The 21,100-nt window shown below is 39.7% G+C and overlaps 1 protein-coding gene across 4 annotated transcripts in view; it reads left to right on the forward strand.

Annotated features, from left to right (window-relative positions):
- The window catches only part of PLGRKT (plasminogen receptor with a C-terminal lysine), a 50,048-nt gene extending 47,811 nt beyond the window's left edge, over positions 1 to 2,237 (forward strand). For all 4 annotated transcript variants that reach the window (XM_079927486.1, XM_079927487.1, XM_079927489.1 and 1 more), the window contains one exon: positions 1,846 to 2,237. In XM_079927486.1, the coding sequence (XP_079783612.1) occupies positions 1,846 to 1,967 (122 nt within the window). In that variant the 3' untranslated portion in view covers positions 1,968 to 2,237. The remainder of the gene's footprint in view (positions 1 to 1,845) is intronic.
- Positions 2,238 to 21,100: the final 18,863 nt, after the last annotated feature.

Consider the following 21,100-nt stretch of genomic DNA (forward strand, 5'->3'; position numbering starts at 1 on the left):
GTGGGGACTGGTTTAGTATGGGAAAGGAGAAGGTGCAGGTATTGGGAGTAGGCAGTAGAACATTTCATGCACAGACTTAGGGAAATGGAGGAATTATATGTTCTTAAAAATTCCCATTTGAAAATAGAAGTACATTTTCCACATAGAAACTATGTTAAAATGTCCTTTGGGGTCAGACATTATTGGTATCATAGTTCAGCTATATTGTGGGCTAAACAGTGTTTTGCTGATGGCCTAGAAATTTATTTATAGCATATATTACTGTGGGAAAATGTATTCTGAGTTCTAAAACACTGATCTACAAATTAACTTTTGGAGTACAATTCCATTTTAAGCTGGAAACTAACTGTACAAAACTGATTTACTTATGTTAAAACTCATTTCAATAACCTGCTCAGGTTCATGTTACTCATTTGCTTAAGAATTCATTAGTCTGAGCTCAACTATGTCTCACTGTTTATAAGAACATTAGAGTTCTCAGTCCCTCATAAAAGTTAGTATGTAGTATTAAGAAATCTCAACTCTATTATACAGCATTCACTTGAATGTATTACTAATGGAGGGCAAATTTATTTTCTAGGAATATTTTGATTGTATAATTGGGAAGTAATTTTATTACAGGTCCATCAGAGTCTATAGAATATAAAAATTTAACTTCCAAGGAATGTTGTGGAAATTTCCTGTTTAAAAAAAATAAAATAAAACTTTAGAATCCACCAGGAAATTTACCATATTAAAAAGTTTAGTTTATAATATATATAGCCCTGTTAACTAGAGATGACCCCAAGATATATACTTCCTGTTTAATTGACTTTATTATCAGCCATTCTGTAAACATATACTAAGAATCTGCCATATGGACGGCACTCTCTCATGGAAACATCTAGTCTGTCCATCAATAGCCTGCCCAATTACATACAATTTTATAATGATTTTTACTTACTATTTAAGATTGAGGAAAAAAAATGTTTGCAGATTGTTGGAATGCTGTGATAATTTGCAAATTGTAGCCTGCCCTGTTGGGTTTGGAGTATAAATTAATTGTGCATTAAAAGAGGAATACTTCAAGAAAACAACTGCCTTTATTCCCAAGGAAAGTTTATGGAATGTCAACAACATATATTATAGTTTTTCAGAATTTCGCTAGTCTTCAACAATAAAAGTTGGCAAATGTCACTGTGCCCAAGAAATTACTAGCTATTATTTAAGAGGAATTGTTTATAAAAATGTGTATATGTGTGTGTATGTATGTATATATGGACTAAAGAACATTTAATATTATTTGGGGTATTTATAAGTAGTTTCAAGTCAAAGATTAGCTTTCCTGAAAAATTAGAGTTTTTTAGTAAACTTTATTTTCTTCTCACATCACTTATGATATAATAAGGGGCAACAAGAAGAACGATATGGGGTTTCACCACCTTAAACCCCTCCTAACACAACTAATAGTTATCCTAACACAACTAATAGTATTCTTTATAACTAAAGAATACCAAGTACTATTTTTTTTTCCTTGAAGGAAAGTCAGGATGTTTTCATCCTGACTTTCCTTCAAGGAAAAAAAAATAGTACTTGGTATTCTTTCTCTTCTACATTTTAAAATGCTGTCTTCTGTCAAAGTCTCTGGCATTTGATTTATCTCTTTATGAATCTTCAGAATTCATTACTGTGTTTCCTTTGGGAGGTCACTTCACTGGGGACAGTGGGTGAAATATGTAACTGTGAGATCTGGGGGCATGCCTCCACACAGTGTTACAGCATGTCAGTGGAACACAACAAGTAGGTCTTCTCACAAAATGCTGATGACCCCTTTGTCACCTTGCACATTTCTGTACTTTATTTAAGGTGAAGCCGAGAACATACTGGAAACAGAAAAGAGTAAGTTGCAGCTGCCAAAAGGAATGATCACTTTTGAAAACCTTGAAAAGGCAAGAAGGGAACAGAGTAAATTCTTCATAGACAAATGAAATCATGTTTACCCACCAAATCTCAAAATACAGAATTGTTGACTTGAATCATGGCCTTTACAATTTTTTAAATGCTTGAGATTTTGATATAATGGTTTTTATTTTAAAATAATAAAATTTAAGATGAACTTTGTTAAATTATTTTAAAATAAAATGTATAACATTCAACACAAAATCATGGAGGTACTCTACTTTCAGATTTCCTCTATATGTGTGTGTATCACAAACATCTAAATGTAAAATTAATAAACTATATTTTTTTGAGTTTCTGGAAGCAAAAGTTCTGTTGTTCTCATTTCTCTGTTGCACACACTTGCCCCATCACAGTAATCTCCCACAGATACTGCTTTTATTTGGATTTCTCAATTGTGTCCTGTCTCCACATGATAGAAAACAACTAATATTAATGATTAACATGTATATTGCACTTGCCATGGCCATTGTCTGATTGTTTTGCACATATTCTTGTAATTATCCCAACAATCCAATGAGGCAGGCATCATTTTTTTTTTAATAAATTTATTTATTTTTGGCTGCGTTGGGTCTTCATTGCTGTGCACAGACTTTCTCTAGTTGTGGTGAGCAGGGGCTACTCTTCGTTGTGGTGCATGGGCTTCTCATCGCAGTGGCTTCTCTTGTTGCGGGGCACAGGCTCTAGGCGCGCGGGCTTCAGTAGTTGTGGCATGAGGGCTCAGTAGTTTTGGCTTGTGGGCTCTAGAATGCAGGCTCAGTAGTTGTGGTGCATGGGCTTAGTTGCTCTGCAGCAATGTGGGATCTTCCCGGACCCGTGACCCCTGCATTGGCAGATTCTTAACCACTGTACCACCAGGGAAGCCCCCATCATTTTTTTTTTTCTTTTTTTCTTTTTTTTTTTTTTTTTTTGTGGTACGCGGGCCTCTCACTGTTGTGGCCTCTCCCGTTGCGGAGCACAGGCTCCGGATGCGCAGGCTCAGCGGCCATGGCTCACGGGCCCAGCCGCTCCGCGGCACGCGGGATCCTCCCGGACCGGGGCACAAACCCCTGTCCCCTGCATCGGCAGGCGGACTCTCAACCACTGCGCCACCAGGGAAGCCCCCCATCATTTTTATAGATGTGGAAACTGTGGCATAAAGAGATTGAATTGCTTGCCTAAGGTCATACACAGACAGAACTGGGACATAACCCTAAATGGTTTGGCTCCAGAGTCTATACTCTAAAAGGTCTTGAAAAAGTTATGCCTTAATGCATTCTTGACATGCAAAGACAATTGTGAAAGACAAAAGGTAAAAACATTCAAATAATGACTCAGGGCACAGTTTCTAGAGAGGTGGGAAGGAGGGGAAGGTTGATTAGGATGTCCACCTTTTTATTTCCACTCACCAGGAAACCTATACTCATAAAATAATCCTATTTATATCCATTCCTACAGTTGCAAACCCTACATACACTAATTCCAAAGATATTTATTAATACCTGCTATGTGTCAGCCACTGTTGTAGGCACTGGGGCTACATGAGTGAATGCATAGACAAGGTTGCTATATCTTAGGCAGATAAATATGTTCTAGTGAGGAGTGGGAGAGCTGGGGAGAGAACAAATAAACATGAAGATAAACAAGTTCATTTCTGATGGAGACAAATGCAAACAGGATAATAAAAGAATGATTAGAAGAATATTGGGGGAGGCTACTTTAGATGTGGGACAGTAGGGACTGCCTCTCTGCAGAGGTGACATTTGAGCTAAGACTTGAATGAGGCAGTCCTGTGAAGAGCACATATGGGGACAGGGAAGAGATCTCTAGGCAAAGGAAAGAGCCAGAGGAAAAGCTCTGAGACTTGGCATGGCCAGAGAATAGAAAGAAGGCCAGAGAGAATAGTGGAAGATGAAATCTGAAGGGGGGAAACAATTATGAATATAATGACCACTACCCTCAAGCATAGCAAGATGCGGTTTTGAAACAATTAAAGGTGGATGGACCTAGAGTCTGTCATACAGAGTGAAGTAAGTCAGAAAGACAAATACCGTATGCTAACACATATATATGAAATTTAAGAAAAAAAAAGTCATAAAGAACCTAGGGGTAAGACAGGGATAAAGACACAGACCTACTAGAGAATGGACTTGAGGATATGGGGAGGGGGAAGGGTAAGCTGTGACAAAGTGAGAGAGTGGCATGGACATATATACACTACCAAATGTAAAATAGATAGCTAGTGGGAAGCAGCCGCATAGCACAGGGAGATCAGCTCGGTGCTTTGTGACCACCTAGAGGGGTGGGAGGGAGGGAGACGCAAGAGGGAAGAGATATGGGAACATATGTATATGTATAACTGATTCACTTTGTTATAAAGTAGAAACTAACCATTGGAAAGCAATTATACTCCAATAAAGATGTAAAAAAAAAAAAAAAAGCTGTAGAGAACTTAGGCCAGATCTTGAAGGATCCACTGAATTTCTCCAGGAAGATAAGAAAGTGAAGAGGAAGGTCAGAAGACTGATTAAAGGCACGTCCATGTGTGTCAAGTCCGGGGATCGGCTGCTGGTTGTTCAGTTTGCCGCGAGCAAGAGGTTCCTTACATGGGGTACTTTTTAAGAAGTGAGCCTGGAGGCACAGCTCAACTCCTGAAGGACCTTGGGTGTAACACTCTATAGTTTGCACTCTATCTTCAGGGTGATGGGTGTGAAAGAATCTGAATTGGGATCGGGATTAGTCCATTGCAGGGGGAAGATCCCAGCGCCCAATCAGTTGCTGCAATGGTCCACCTGAGCATTCACCAGGGCCCAAATATGGCTAAGGCGTGGCTTTGGGGATGGATTCAGGAAAATGAAAAGGAATAATAACAGGACTAGGAAACCAGTTTGAGGTTGTAGAGGGAGAAGGTGATTTCCTTTCATTTAATCCACATGGATTATCTGGGGCCTCTGGAGAACATGGGAAAGAAGTGATTGGGAGGCATACTGGTAGTCTACTGGATATCTAATATCTAGCATTGGTTTGTAGACCATGTCAGAATCTGGAATTGTAAGTCTTTCTTTCCCCTTAAGTTCAATCATGCTGTCCAAATATTCCTGACATAGTCTAGCCAGGGCTTACCAAGAGTGGGTTTGCGTCCCCTGCAAGGGTTGACTGGCTAAATAACTTACATGGGATTTGTGTTGCTGTGAAACATATCCAGGCCCTGAGACCCCTCTGAACCACCAGGCCATTCATTTGTCTTGGCTTCTTGGCATTGACCGTGAGTTAATAATTGTTACTGAATAGAGCCTCTGCTAAACACATGCACATACTCACACTTCTGTTTGCTCCCAATTGTGTGGTGAGGCAAAAATCAAAGCAGAGCTATTAACTAATGGCTTTGCAACTCGACTATATTAAAATATATCCCAATTGTCTTTGGTATTACTGATTATCCAAAGCTTTCCCCCTAACTTATTATTTACAGTATCATTTAATTGAAAAGACAAACATTTATGCCCTGATTCTTAAGCTGTTCCTTAGTCATTTATGTTAATTAAAACTTGCATTAATAATAAGCCCTGATTAACAACTAGACATCTGACATTTCCAAATACTGAGCCTGATAGGGTCTTTGTTCAGCTAGCTTATAACCACAAAGTTTTGTGATATTACAAGAAGAATAAGGAAATTATTCTCAGAAAGTGTATAAGGAGAAGGATGAGAAACTATTGTCTGATTATGAGCAAAGATTTAGAGATTAAAATAATGGTAGCCTCATCCAGTGTCTTTGTCAGTGATTAGGAACAAAGTTGGGGGGAAAAATCTCATCTTCAGTCCATGTGGCTACCCATTTCTCCCCAAACATTGTTGGTTCAACTAAAGCAACACAGAGACTCTCTTAGTGTATGTGGAGGTTGTCATAGTTTAAAGGAAATAAATACGGGTCCAGAAATTCTCTACAGTAGAATGACCCTTTTTGGAAATCACTTTACAATAGTAAATAATATTGTAATATTAAAAATGCAATTTATGACATCACAGTACCTAAATGTTTTGAATGTTTTAAATTCATATTTAAATGAGACAACTGGGGACTAAAATTACAAATAAATAAAGTTTATATGGTGTTCCACCCAATTCAGTTTGTGTTTGGGTGTAATGTTGAATGGTCCTTAGTGGTGCAGTACTTAACTGCACTTTGTAAAGATTATAGCAGTGTCCCAAATCTACTCAAAACAGTTTTAATGACAAATACTGAAATTATTGTCAAGATGTTAAAGAGGGAGGGAAGACCCTTAGAAGTGGTCTAGTCTAAGTCCCCATTTTTACTGTTGAGAAAATGGAGGCCCTTAGTGATTTACCTAAAGTTTCACATCTGGTAATGGTAGTTTGTACTAGAACTTTGGTGTTTGGTATCACTGGCAGGAGTTTTTCCAATGCAACATGCTGCCTGACTCTAAGAGGACAATGACAAAGTCAAAATCAGAAATAATTTTTAAAAACTGTCACATATGCTCAGTCTCAGAGCCTTAGAAAGTGTCCTAAAGTGAGGTTAAAAGGGCATGAGTTAGAAGAGGATGGGGAAGAATCAGACTCAGATTGCAAAAATAATCTACAACAATGTAATAGGAATATGAGCAATAAGAAATTGAAAACATTTTTATAGACTTCAACAATTTTAATATTCACATGTTCAAATGGGATATTCTAGAGACCCTTGCCAGAACCTATTGTGCTCCATTATTCTGGGAAAGGAACAAACTCTTACTGAGAAAATATTTTTTTTAATATTAATTTTTTTTGAGAAAATATTTTTAAATAAAGCCTGTAACTCAGACGGTGTGGTTTCTCTTGGCCTTCGAGTATGTCTGTTTTGCATGAGGGTTGGAAATGTTTCCTTAGGTTTGGCCTTGTGGATGCCTACAGGAGATTTCAGGAATACCCTGCATACTACACACTGTCAATTTGTAGAGAGTTGTTTCTAACATTCAGGGCTAACTATTTAGCATCTCTGATGATTTTTCTACAGTAACTTTGTGTCAGTCTTGGAGTTTATGAAGGTTGGAGCAGTACTTGGGCTACAGGTGCATCAGGAAGCCCAGAATGGCCAGGGGCAGAGAAGGGGAAGTGAGAAAGGCCTAGAAAATAAGAATAGGACCAAGGAGGTGTAGTATCATGAAGGAATAGAGCTGACTCAAATGCCTTTCACAGTAAACAGCTCAAGAATGGCTGCCAGGGTTCAGTTACTAGCTTGTTTGGGGGAGCTGAGCCACCCAGGGACCAAAGTCACCCATGGGATCCCCTCACAGGCCAGTTTATTTTGCTGTGCTAACTTGTTCCTCTGGCTACTTGGAAGACAGTAAGAAGTGTGCCTGGGGCAGCACAAATTCATCATGACCACAGATAAAAGCAAATGGAAATCTGTACCCCACTGATAACGACTCAGTAGTATTGCTGAGTCTGAGGTTTGGATGACATTTTTGGTATACAATTTCTTAATCCACAAGTGTCACAGGGTTGAATGATGCAATGCTAACCTCAGTTTACCAGGTTTTTTTTTGGAGGACTTCATCTATGGTCAGCGGCACTTTGTGGGTGTTTTCTGCCCTGCCTGGACATGAGGGACAGACAGACCCTGAACCCAAGTTGGTTTTGGCATTTCATTTGGTGTTAGGAGAACAGAGTTAAGAATGTGCCCAAATGAAGTTAAGTCCCATGGAAGACTGACAATCAGAGATCTATCATAGCTTGAAGGTTTCAAAAAACTGTAAGGACTCAGCTATTGAATGTATGTGAAAGTCAACAGACTAGAGATATTAGTAGACACTGAAATGTGATAAGGGAAGTCTGTGAAAAGCTGTCAGGATGTCAGGATAATATGGTTGGGCTTTGAGGAATATAGGTGACTATTTTTCCTTCTCTTCCCACCATCCCCACACCATTAAAGTACTGCTGATGAAGATCTGACTTGAGTAGAAGGTAGCACCAACTCTATCCACCAAGGTGATTTTGTAAAAGAAAGAGAGACAGAGGCAGAGAGCGCGCTAGGAACCCAATATGGATTCTGAGATACTTGACAATTTTACATCTTCCTAAAATAACAGAGAGAAAAACTGGCCTCTGGAATGCTTTTCTTTTCATCTTCAAAAAACTAAAATTTTTGAAAAGAGTCCAACTAATGCTACCTATTTCAAACTAGCAATAATAAAAAGATACCTGGGGTTTGAATACAGTTTGTGCCTATGGATAGTTACTTCTCTGAATTCAATAGCCATGGAAAACACAGGGTGCTGGACTGACCTTCCAGCCAGTTTCCTTTTCTGAACTGCAGACTTAGGACAAGCCCACTACCTCTGAAACAGCCTGAAAGTCTAACTAGGCAGGCAAAGGAGGTTCTGTTCAGGTTCTGACTTTCGTAAGTTCTTTTCAGCAATTCAAGCAGAGACATCAATTTCCTACTAGAACAGGAGTATTTTAGGAAAAGGAAAAATTCAAACAGGCTCATGGGTCATAGTTAAAAGGCATTCTGTTCTCCTTCCCATTTTCTTTTCCTCAGATATGTTCACTTTTATCTCTTTTAGCTGTCTCAGTGTAGGTTCTCCTTGAAGCGAATTTTGCAATAATGACTTGATCAAGGCATTTATTTGGGAGATGCTCATAAAAACACTTGTGGGGAATTGGGGAAGAAAAGGAAGCCAGTAAATGAAGTCTGACCCAGGAAATTACCTCTGTGGGCAACTGGAGCTTAATCCTGCTGGGGAACTCTGAGAAATGATTTAGAACACACCCTCCCCTCAGGCCAGAGTTATCCCACCCAAGGAGTGAAAGAGCTGGGGTATTTATAAACCACTCTTGAGTTAATTGGTGGAGGGCAGTTCCTGGTATGTTATTTCTCCAGCACAAATGGTGTTCAGGCAAAGTGGGATCTAGAGGTCAAAGAAAATCATCAGACAAGAGTGCAGATGGGGGCACTTTCAAGATGGCAGAGGAGTAAGACGTGGAAATCACCTTCCTCCACACAAATACATCAAAAATACACCTACATGTGGAACAACTCCTACAGAACACCTACTGTACACTGGCAGAAGACCTCAGGCTTCCCAAAAGGCAAGAAAATCCCCACGTACCTGGGTAGGGCAAAAGAAAAAAGGAAAAACAGAGACAAAAGAATAGGGACGGGACCTGCTTTGGTTGTGCTGTGCGAAAAGAAGAAGCTGTGCAAAAAGAAGAAGAGAAAGGGAAATCTCTCCCAGCAGCCTCAGGAGCAGCGGATTAAATCTCTACAATCAACTTGATGTACCCTGCATCTGTGGAATACCTGAATAGACAATGAATCATCCCAAAATTGAGTCAAGGGACTTTGGGAGCAACTGTGGACTTGGGGCTTGCTGTATGTGACTAATTCTTTTTTGATTTTTATGTTTATCTTGGTATAGTTTTTAGCACTTGTTATCATTGGTGGACTTGTTTATTGGTTTTGTTGCTCCCTTCTTTTTTAAAAAAAATTACTATTACTTTTTTATTTTAATAATTAAAATTTTTTTACTTATTTATTATTTATTTTTCTTTCTTTTTTTCTCCCTTGTCTTCTGAGCCATGTGGCTGACAGGGTCTTGGTGCTCAGGTGTCAGGCCTGAGCTACTGAGGTGGGAGAGCCGAGTTCAGGACATTGGACCACAAGAGACCTCCCGGCGCCACATAATATCATTCGATGAGAGATCTCCCAGAGATCCCCATCTCAACGCTAAGACCCAGATCCACTCAACAGCCAGCAAGCTCCAGTGCTGAACGCCCCATGCCAAACAACTAGGAAGAGAGGAACACACCCCACCCATGAGCAGAGAGACTGCCTAAAACCATACTAAGTTCACAGACACCCCAAAACACACCACCAGACTTGGCCCTGCCCAGCAGAAAGACAAGATTCAGACCCACCCACCAGAACACAGGCCAGTCCCCTCCACCAGGAAGCCTACACAACCCAATGAACCAACCTTACCTACTGGGGGCAGAAAGCAAAAACAATGGGAACTATGAACCAGCAGCCTGCGATAAGGAGCCCCCAAACACAGTAAGTTAAAAACGAAGAGGAAATAGGCAGTCTACCTGAAAAAGAATTCAGAGTAATGATAGTAAAGATGATCCAAAATCTTGGAAATAGAACAGAGAAAACACAAGAAATGTTTAACAAGGACCTAGAAGAACTAAAGAGCAAACAATGATCAACAACACAATAAATGAAATTAAAATTCTCTAAAAGGACTCAATAGCAGAATAATGAAGGCAGAAGAATGGATAAGAGACCTGGAAGATAAAATAGTGGAAATAATTACCACAGAGCAGAATAAAGAAAAAAGAATGAAAGGAATTGAGGACAGTCTCAGAGACCTCTGGGACAACATTAAACGCACCAACATTTGACTTATAGGGGTCCCAGAAGAAGAAGAGAAAAAGAAAGGGTCTGAGAAAATATTTGAAGAGATTATAGTTGAAAACTTCCCTAACATGGGAAAGGAAATAGTCAAGTCCAGGAAGCACAGGGAGTCCCATACAGGATAAATCCAAGGAGAAACATGCCAAGACACATATTAATCAAACTATCAAAAATTAAATACAAAGAAAAAACATTAAAAGCAGCAAGGGAAAAGTAATAAATATCATACAAGGGAATCCCCATAAGGTTAACAACTGATCTTTCAGCAGAAACTCTGCAAGCCTGAAGGGAGGGCAGGACATATTTAAAGTGATGAAAGGGAAAACTCTACAACCAAGATTACTCTACCCAGCAAGGATCTCATTCAGATTCGACAGAGAAATTAAAACCTTTACAGAAAAGCAAAAGTTAAGACAATTCAGCACCACCAAACCAGCTTTACAACAAATGCTAAAGGAACCTCTCTAGGCAGAAAACAAAAGAGAAGGAAAAAACCTACAAAAACAAACCCAAAACAATTAAGAAAATGGTAATAGGGACATACATATCCATAATTACCTTAAATGTAAATGGATTAAATGCTCCAACCAAAAGACATAGACTGGCTGAATGGATACAAAAACAAGACCCATATATATGCTGTCTACAAGAGACCCACTTCAGACCTAGGGACACATACAGACGGAAAGTGAGAGGATGGAAAAAGATATTCCATGCAAATGGAAATCAAAAGAAAGCTGGAGTAGCAATTCTCATATCAGACAAAACAGACTTTAAAATAACGACTATTACAAGAGACAAAGAAGGACACTACAGAATGATCAGGGGATCAATCAAAGAAGAAGATATAACAATTGTAAATATTTATGCATCCAATATAGGAGTACTTCAATACATAAGGCAAATGCTAACAGCCATAAAAGGGGAAATGGACAGTAACACAATCATACTGGGGACTTTAACACCCTACTGTCACCAATGGACAGATCATCCAAAATTAAAATAAAAAAGGAAACACAAGCTTTAAATGACACATTAAACAAGATGGACTTAATTGATATTTACAGGACATTCCATCCAAAAACAACAGAATACACTTTCTTCTCAAGTGCTCCCGGAACATTCTCCAGGACAGATCATATCTTGGGTCACAAATCAAGCCTTGCTAAACTTAAGAAAATTGAAATTGTATCAAGTATCTTTTCTGACCACAACTCTATGAGACTAGATATCAATTACAGGAAAAAAACCTGTAAAAAATGCAAACACATGGAGGCTAAACAATACGCTACTAAATAACCAAGAGATCACTGAAGAAATCAAAGAGGAAATCAAAAAATACCTAGAAACAAATGACAATGAAAACACAATGACACAAAACCTATGGGATGCAGCAAAAGCAGTTTTAAGAGGGAAGTTTATAGCAATACAATCCTACCTTAAGAAACAAGAAACATCTCAAATAAACAACCTAACCTTACACCTAAAGCAACTAGAGAAAGAAGAACAAAAAAAAACCCCCAGTTAGCAAAAGGAAACAAATTATAAAGATCAGATGAGAAATAAATGAAAAGGAAATGAAGGAAACAATAGGAAAGATCAATAAAACTAAAAGCTGCTTCTCTGAGAAGATAAACAAAATTGATAAACCATTAGCCAGGCTCATCAAGAAAAAAAGGGAGGGCTTCCCTGGTGGCACCGTGCTTGAGAATCTGCCTGCTAATGCAGGGGACACGGGTTTGAGCCCTGGTCTGGGAGGATCCCACGTGCTGCGGAGCAACTAGGCCTGTGAGCCACAACTACTGAGCCTGTGTGTCTGGAGCCTGTGCTCCACAACAAGAGAGGCCGCGATAGTGCGAGGCCCGCGCACCGTGATGAAGAGTGGCCCCCGCTTGCCACAACTAGAGAAAGCCCTCTCACAGAAACGAAGACCCAACACAGCAAAAATAATTAATTAATAAAAAGAAAAAAGAAAAAAGGGAGAAGACTCAAAGCAACAGAATTAGAAATGAAAAAGGAGAAGTAACAAGTGACACTGCAGAAATACAAAAGATCATGAGAGATTACTACAAGCAACTATATGCCAATAAAATGGACAACCTGGAAGAAATGGACAAATGCTTAGAAAAGCACAACCTTCCAAGACTGAACCAGGAAGAAACAGAAAATATAAACTGACCAATCACAACCAGTGAAATTGAAACTATTTGGTTTGGTTTTTGATTTTTTGGCCACGCCGCACAGCACATGGGGTTTTGGTTCTCTGACCAGGGATCGAGCCCGTGCCCTCTGCATTGGAAGTATGGATTCTTGGCCACTGTACTGCCAGGGAAGTCCCAAGACTTCTTCATGAATGTTTATAGCAGATTTATTTGTGACAGACAAAATCTGAAAACAAACCAAATGTCCCTCAGCAGGTGAGTGGATAAACAAATTATGGGATACATACACAATGAAATACCACTCAACAATAAAAATTAGTGAACTATTGGTGCACACAACTTCAAAGTAATTAGGCCAGACAGTGAAATAAGCCAGACAAAATAGTACCTACCATATGAATCCATATTTTTAAATTCTAGAAAATTCATAAAATCTATAATGACAGAAAGTAGATTAGTGGTTACATAGGAACAGGGAAGGGGCAAGGCAGGGAAGGGCAGGTGTAAGAATTACCAAGGGGACAAGGAAACTTTGGGAGATGATGAATATTATCCTGATTGTGGCTGTCATTTCATGGGTATATACATATGTCAAAACTTATCAAATTATACACTTTAAATATTTACATTGATTGTATGATAATTATACCTCAATAAAGCTGCCAGAACCATAAAAAAAAAAATCTTCCAATAAACAAAGCCCAGGACCAGATGGCTTCACAGGCAAATTCTATCAAACATTTAGAGAAAAGCTAACACCTATCCTTCTCAAACTCTTCCAAAATATAGCAGAGGGAGGAACACTCCCAAACTCATTCTACAAGGCCACCATCACCCTGATATGAAAACCAGACAAAGATGTCACAAAGAAAGAAAATTACAGGCCAATATCACTGATGAACATATGCAAAAATCCTCAACAAAATACTAGCAAACAGAATCCAACAGCACATTAAAAGGATCATACACCATGATCAAGTGGGGTTTTCCCAGGAATGCAAGGATTCTTCAATATACGGAAATCAATGTGATAAACCATATTAACAAATTGAAGGAGAAAAACCATATGACCATTTCAACAGATGCAGAAAAAGCTTTTGACAAAATTCAACATCCATTTATGATAAAAACTCTCCAGAAAGTAGGCCTAAAGAGAACTTATCTCAATATAATAAAGGCCATATATGACAAACCCACAGCCAACATCGTCTTCAATGGTGAAAAACTGAAACCATTTCTTCAAAGATCAGGAACAAGACAAAGTTGTCCACTCTCACCCCTATTATTCAACACAGTTGTGGAAGTTTTAACCACAGCAATCAGAGAAGAAAAAGAAATAAAAGGAATCCAAATCGGAAAAGGAGAAGTAATGCTGTCACTGTTTGCAGATGACATGACAGTATACATACAGAATTCTAAAGATACTACCAGAAAACTACTAGAGCTAATCAATGAATTAGGTAAAGTAGCAGGATACAAAATTAATGCACAGAAATCTCTTGCATTCCTATACACTAATGATGAAAAATCTGAAAGAGAAATTAAGGAAACACTCCCATTTACCATTGCAACATAAAGAATAAAATACCTAGATATAAACCTATCTAAGGACACAAAAGACCTGTATGCAGAAAACTACAGGACACTGATGAAAGTAATTAAAGATGATACAAACAGATGGAGAGATATACCATGTTCTTGGATTGGAAGAATCAACATTGTGAAAATGACTATACTACCCAAAGCAATCAACAGATTCAATGCAATCTCTATCAAACTACCAATGGCATTTTTTACAGAACTAGAACAAAAAATTGCACAATTTGTATGGAAACACAAAGGACCCCAAATAGCCAAAGCAATCCTGAGAAAGAAAAAGGGAGCTGGAGGAATCAGGCTCCCTGACTTCAGACTCTACTACAAAGTTACAGTAATCAAGACAGTATGGTACTGGTACAAAAACAGAAATATAGATCAATGGAACAAGATAGAAAGCCCAGAGATAAACCCATGCACATATGGTCAACTTATCTTTGATAAAGGAGGCAACAATGTACAATGGAGAAAAGACAGCCTCTTCAATAAGTGGTGCTGGGAAAACTGGACAGCTACCTGTAACAGAATGAAATTAGAACATTCCCTAACACCATACACAAAAATAAACTCAAAATGGATCAAAGACCTAAATGTAAGGCCAGACACTATAAAATTCTTAGAGGAGAACATAGGCAGAACACACTGACATAAATCACAGCAAGATCCTTTTAGACCCACCTCCTAGAGAAATGAAAATAAAAACAAAAATAAATAAATGGGACCTAATGAAACTTAAAAGCTTTTGCACAGCAAAGGAAACCATAAACAAGAAGAAAAGACAACTCTCAGAATGGGAGAAAATATTTGCAAACAAAAGAACTGAGGATAAACTATCTTTAAAACCTCTTTAAAGAGAAAAACTTTACTTCTTAAAGCTCCCCAGGTGATTCTAATGTGCTACAATGTTGGTGAAACTTTGGGGTGAGGTAAGGGCCCAGGTTGGGAGTGGGAGCCACGGACCATTGGCTAATCTGAAGGATCAGTCATCCTATTCAAGAAAAAATTCTAGATTATGGGGAATGGGGATAAGTAGGGGGATGGGGATAAGTAGTGTCCTGGGGCAACTCTTACACAATTGCTGAATAGTCTGTAAAAATGTGCAGATGGAGCCATTTATTGGCCAAGGCATCCAGTGCTAAGATGACTACCTGAAGTTTGGCCAACTGTGCTGATTGTTGGATTCCCTTTATGAGGGAAATCCAAGTTAAGGGATTCCACTGAATGTTGCTTCAGCACATATACGGAGATCATATCATCCATAAAGTATACTAACTCCATTGTTGTTCACTCAGTTGATCCCAAAGGACTCCCCAGGTACCCAAGGGGTCTGGGAGAGGGGTGCCCTCCTCCAGCATCATGCCATCTTGCAAGGGTTTGAGGACACGGAAGGCCATCTCTTTCTTTAGGTCCAGATATGGCGACATTCTACAGCTTGTGGGGGTGCTGCTTCCATGACCCAAGACATAATGGGCAGTTGGGTATGGAGGGTCACAGGACCAGGGGCTCTAAGAACCTCTGTTTCCAGGAGAGGAAAGTATGTGGCCAGCAACTGTTGTTCTAATGGTGTATAGTATTGCATCAGAAGCCCATGGGCAATTTACCAACATAGGTGGTCCAGAGACTCCAGAGACTCCAGAAGGCATAAAAGGAGGTTATTAAAGCCTGTACAGTGAAGGCATCTTGTAAGGCACTAACTGGAGTACCCTTTGATTTCAAATTGGACCGATTCTGGAGACATTTTATGGAGGGTGGCCCATTCCTGGTGGGATGATTTGTAAGTTACAGTATCAGTGTGATTAAGTAAAAGTTGTAAATAAGGAATATGTTTACTCCATAACCCAACAAGGACTAAAACATGATGGATTTGTATCAACACTGTGGGTGCTAAGAATGTCAACAGCTGTTTCTTGACAGTGTCAGGGGTGGAGAAGCCCTCCGTTTACTAAATAACTTTCAGGGATTTAAAAGAGGTGGAAGGGCCTTGCATTATGTGTGCAGCAACAGCCCATCCCTTTCATGAGCTCCTTTGTATTTGTTATGTTCTTAATGAGTATGTCAAATAAGTCTCCTCAGAGGAGAATGTCATCAAGGTGATGTCATACCTGTGCTCTTGGAGGAAGGAGATGTTAAGATTTTGCCTGCAAAGATTGTGTATGATAGCAAGGCTGCTGAGGTACCTCATAGGTAAATATGCATTGTATCCCTTCAGAGGTGAAGGCAAACTACAGCTGAAAGGCTGTTGAAATAAACACTGAATAAGACATATTAGCTAAATCTATAATAGTGAAATACTTACCAGTTGCTGATTAGATGGAATTAGTAATTTCAAAAATATTGGGTACTGGCTATTGGGGCCTTAATGGATGGTACTACATTAAGGTTGCAATAATTTACCATGAGGTGCGTTCATTCATTCATTCTGGGTTTAAGAACAGGCCAAATTGGGCTATTAAATGGAGAAGCAGGGGGGATAATCACCCCTTCCCTCATTAGATCTTATAAGCTTCAATTCTTGAAGGCCCTGTTTTAATTTACATTGGGCCATATTAGCTATTTTAATTGGGGAGGGAGGTGGTCAGTGGGGTCCCATTTTGTGAAGGCAATTTGTAAGTGCCAAAGACTTAATTTTAATTTATCACTCATTAGGTCAGAGCATCTATGCTTACTATGGTCTATTTTAGGCCAATGGGTGCAATGGGGAATTTAGGCAAAACAATAGTTCCAATGGTCAAGTCATACCTATTGGTTCTCTATTTCATATGTAGTAACTCCCTTATGATCATAGGCGGTGCCATGTTAATATTTAGTGGGATCCCCAGGTATAACTGTAATTTGAGATCCAGTATTGATTAAGTCCATGAAAGTTTGCCAACAGTTGCATTTCAGCAGATGTTGTAAGAGGTTCAAGAGCCAACCAGCACACCTGTATATCTTTGCTATACACATTATTTGAGTAAATTTGGATTTCTAATTAGGTCAAATTATGGATCTTTGCTTCTGTTTTATTTTTCTTTTCTTTTTTTCCTTCCCCTATACCTAGGTTCCTGCCCTCCCTCCTTCCTTCCTCCCTTCCTTCCTTTCTTCCTTCCTTCCTTCCTCCCCTGTCCCCGTCTCCATTTTTTTCTTTCTCCCTCTCCCTTTTTTTGGTTGGTCACTAGATACAGTTTTTTTTCGGGGAGGGGGTGCTCTCTACCCTGCACTTATTTATAAATTTCTTCCTCCAGAGTCTCAAATCATCAGGCTTAGGGGCCACTTCCATGGCAGCGGTTGCTTTTTAGGGTTTAAGGACCCCAGGCTTAAGTCAGGTTTGAATTAACTCCTTTGCTGTGCCACAGGGATGCTATGGATATTTTTCCCTATAACCCTGAGGCGCAGGATGTTTGTTGTGACAGAAGCATAGGCGGCAGCAGCAACAGAAGAGGTATTTAAAGGTCCTGCTGCGCTGTCTGCTATTAGGTATGTGAACTACAGCACCAAACCTGTTGGCTTCTCTCTCTCTCTCTCTGTTCAATTTCCCTAAGAACATTTTGTATTTCTAGCTACAAAAAGTCATGGCTTTCAGTTTCTGTCTCCATCCAATCACCTAGATTGCAGATCTTCTGGGTGATTGTGGGAAAAGTTCAGGAGCTGAGCAGTAAGCCTTGTGGGTGGCCACCTCTTCCTCCAGGGAATACCAGTCAATCTCCCAGGAGTCAGGGTCCACATCCAAGAAGGTAATTTTGTCTATGGCCTGTTTGAGGGCCATCAAGCTCTGGGATTGTCAGATTAGCCCTTTGGCATCCTGGTAATCAGCAACACTGAGCAAAGCTGAGGTACACTGGACAGGGATTTTGCAATAGGAGAGCAGTTGAGTTACATCCTCTGGTGTTTTGGGAGGGGCTGGTACCAAATGCTCCCCAGCTTTTCTTTTCTCCTCAGCCCCTGGTCACAGGCCTCTATGGCTTTACACCTTGATACACTTGGGGGTCAAAAGAGTACATATGACAGAAGCAAGGGAAGCAGCAGCACAGGAGACAGGCACTACCTTTGCCTGAGCAACAATTCTTCTTAAGCAACTGGGGTGCCATGCTTAATTCTCCCGGGGATGGTGGTGTCCTTCCTTTTCACAAACCTCACAGAGGTCCATCCCTGAGCCTGTCTCAGAAGAGCAAAATCACAAATAATATCCATATGGCTGCCCCCAAGCTGCCAGTTACGATCACCAGGCTAGATGCAGTGACCAGATCATTCTAGCTGGATCCTTGAAAATTGGAACTCAAGAGCCAATCAGTTAAGGTTAGCTGTCCCCACCTTAACAGGTAGGAGCCTCGGAGACCACCTGCTAAAAACGGGCCAAACCCAACAACATATCAAGCTGTGGTACAGTAAATTAATGACAATTCTTGTCTTGGGAATGAGAGTATTTTAGGGTAGAAAGAGTTGGCAATACCGACAAAGACAAAAAGTATACCCAAAGCATAGGACTACAGCAACTGGTAGTTCTGTCTCAGGTGGCCTTTGCCATAACATGGAACCAATTATTTAGCCAAGAGAAGTTCATTAAAGCTGAACAAGTGTCCTTGGTGATGACTGGCCATCTTGTTCACGATGCCATTGTTTTAATTGCCTCCTTTTTATCCAGTTGGTAAGGAGGGAATTCCACCCCAGAGTTATAGGATGGCCACATACAACATTCAACACCTGACACTGGAGAGATGAGATGGGCAGCAGTTTATTAGTCATATACTCACAGCCCAGGGTAGGAAGACACTGCATGCCACACAAGGTGACATGGGAGCTGTATTCAGAACAGAATGAACAACCAGGGGCTGTGGGAGGCAGGCCTTGTAGTATCGAGAGAGAGGTAACCCTGGTTACTGTGAGAAAATGTAATTGGCTTTGAATAATTCCATTGGCTAGCAGGGAAATGAAACCCATTACTCAGAGATAAGCAGGAATTGTGCCTGGTCCTCTTGCTGAGGAGGGACTAGTGGACTCCATCTGTGGGAGCAGAATAGGGAGGGGAACTTGTGGTTAAGCCATTTAAGTCCCTCCTAGTTTCACCAGGTATTAAGGCAACATATAATATTAGGCCTTAATTTTAGACTCAGTATATTAACATTTATGTTGATTTAAAAAACTAGCATATTTGCAGACCTATTATTGAGTGCCTACCACATGACAAGCATGTATCATCAGTGAACAGAACTAAGATCCCTATTCACATGGAGTTTCCATCAGGTGGCATGATTCTTTCTGAACATTCCCTTAGCACATGTATTATTATTTGTGTAGAAATAAGAAGAAAGAAAAAAATGAAGTTATTTATCTTTTCTAATCTCTTAACCAAGAGATTTCCAAAGGTTTGATGACCAGAGGACTTTTTGAAGACCTCAATTTCCCTTTACTTTTTGTTTCAGTCTTCTTGATAAAGCAGCATGATAACCTGAAGTGAAAGCACAAAACATCTTATCTCTATGAGATATAGAGTCAGCAATGACTTCTGACCAGGATGCTCGAAAAATTACAAAGGTTTACCTCTCCTCCTTCCGCAAATCCCAGTTAAATGACAGAAGAAATATACAAGCAAAAATAGATCCAATGCAGTCCTGATTATCATGGGGATTGAGTGGGGTTATCTGCTATTTACAGATCAGAGAAAACAATGAAAATTTATTATAAGACATAAAGCTTGTAGAAAGATATTAGTGGTGAAATATAAAAGAGCAGAGTCTCATATCTTTTAAAAAGTGAGTTTCTCTGAGAACCACTGGCCAACACCAACTGGATATAGTGGAGGCTGGAAGGTAATGCAGATAGAAGGCCACGAGCAAGGGAATTCAATAAAGGACTATAGAACCTCAGAGAGTGTCTGCCACCCAGGACAAAGTTTATTGGAAATGGAGATTCTAACCCAGAAGAACAGTGGCAGTGCCCAGGAAACTTATACCCTGGGCAGGAAAAAGATGCAGCCCCAGAGACAAAAACCAGCTCCCCAAACCCTGCCCCGACCTATGTCTCTCATCCCCTCCTCCACAAAATCCCTGGAGGCAGTGTTCCTGGTTCCAGAATCTGCATTCACTGCTTCTTATTATATGACGGGTTTTTAAGTGGTACAAAAATAATCTGTGGTAAAGCATCTAGCATAAGCACTTAAATAATTACTGCAATCTTTAAAATATCTAATTCAATCACTACTAAAGCATACCTAAAACTCTCATGAGAAACTGATGAATGTAAACTTAATTTATTTCTTGTATAAAATATTTCCTCCACTTATATATATGTATCAATTAGAAACGTAAATAACAGAAAATGCTAAAAGAGTAGCTTCAAAGAAGTCTGTGGGGTAAACATCCAACCCTGTTTAGCATCTGAATGATGCCAGTAGGCTCCTCACACTTTTCCTGTTGCTACCTCCTATTTTCCCCACCTCTTGGTTCCAAGACAGCTGCTCAGTGTACGTGTTTCAGATAGGAAAAGAAGGGGACAGAAGAAGACTTAGTGCCTGGATCAGAAAAGCAAAGGCTTTGCCAGAAACGTCCACCCGTGTGCTTACGTCCTACTGGCCAGAACTGTGTCACATGGACACTGTTACCTGCAGGAGACATTAGAAAATCATTTCTACCACTTACAGCTTGAGCTTGGTAGAAAGACTTGAGGTAGTTAAGGGTGAAGGGTCTAAAAAGGAGATTGAGGCAATTTCACTTACTGTTACTATAGGTTTGCTTACTGCTTTGTACCTCCAACAGCTGTTTTAAAGACATTACTGTTTATCCATTAACTTTCACCATGCAGATTAATGCTAACTGGAGCTAGATCCAAGGGATACAGTGGAATCAAAGAAAGGGGGCTTTGGAATCCAGTAGACATGGGTAGGAATCCCAGCTCCAGCACTTTCCAGGTGTGTGCATGGCACACATTTGGTTTTTCTCTTTAAAGAGGTTTCTTTGGGTTTTGTTGTTGCGTTTGTTTTAAGAATATGAAATACCATTTAGTTGTGTCTATAAAAGCTATGAATCCT

The sequence above is a fragment of the Stenella coeruleoalba genome (genome assembly GCF_951394435.1).
Source record: "Stenella coeruleoalba genome assembly, chromosome: 7".
Taxonomy (NCBI): Eukaryota; Metazoa; Chordata; class Mammalia; order Artiodactyla; family Delphinidae; genus Stenella; species Stenella coeruleoalba.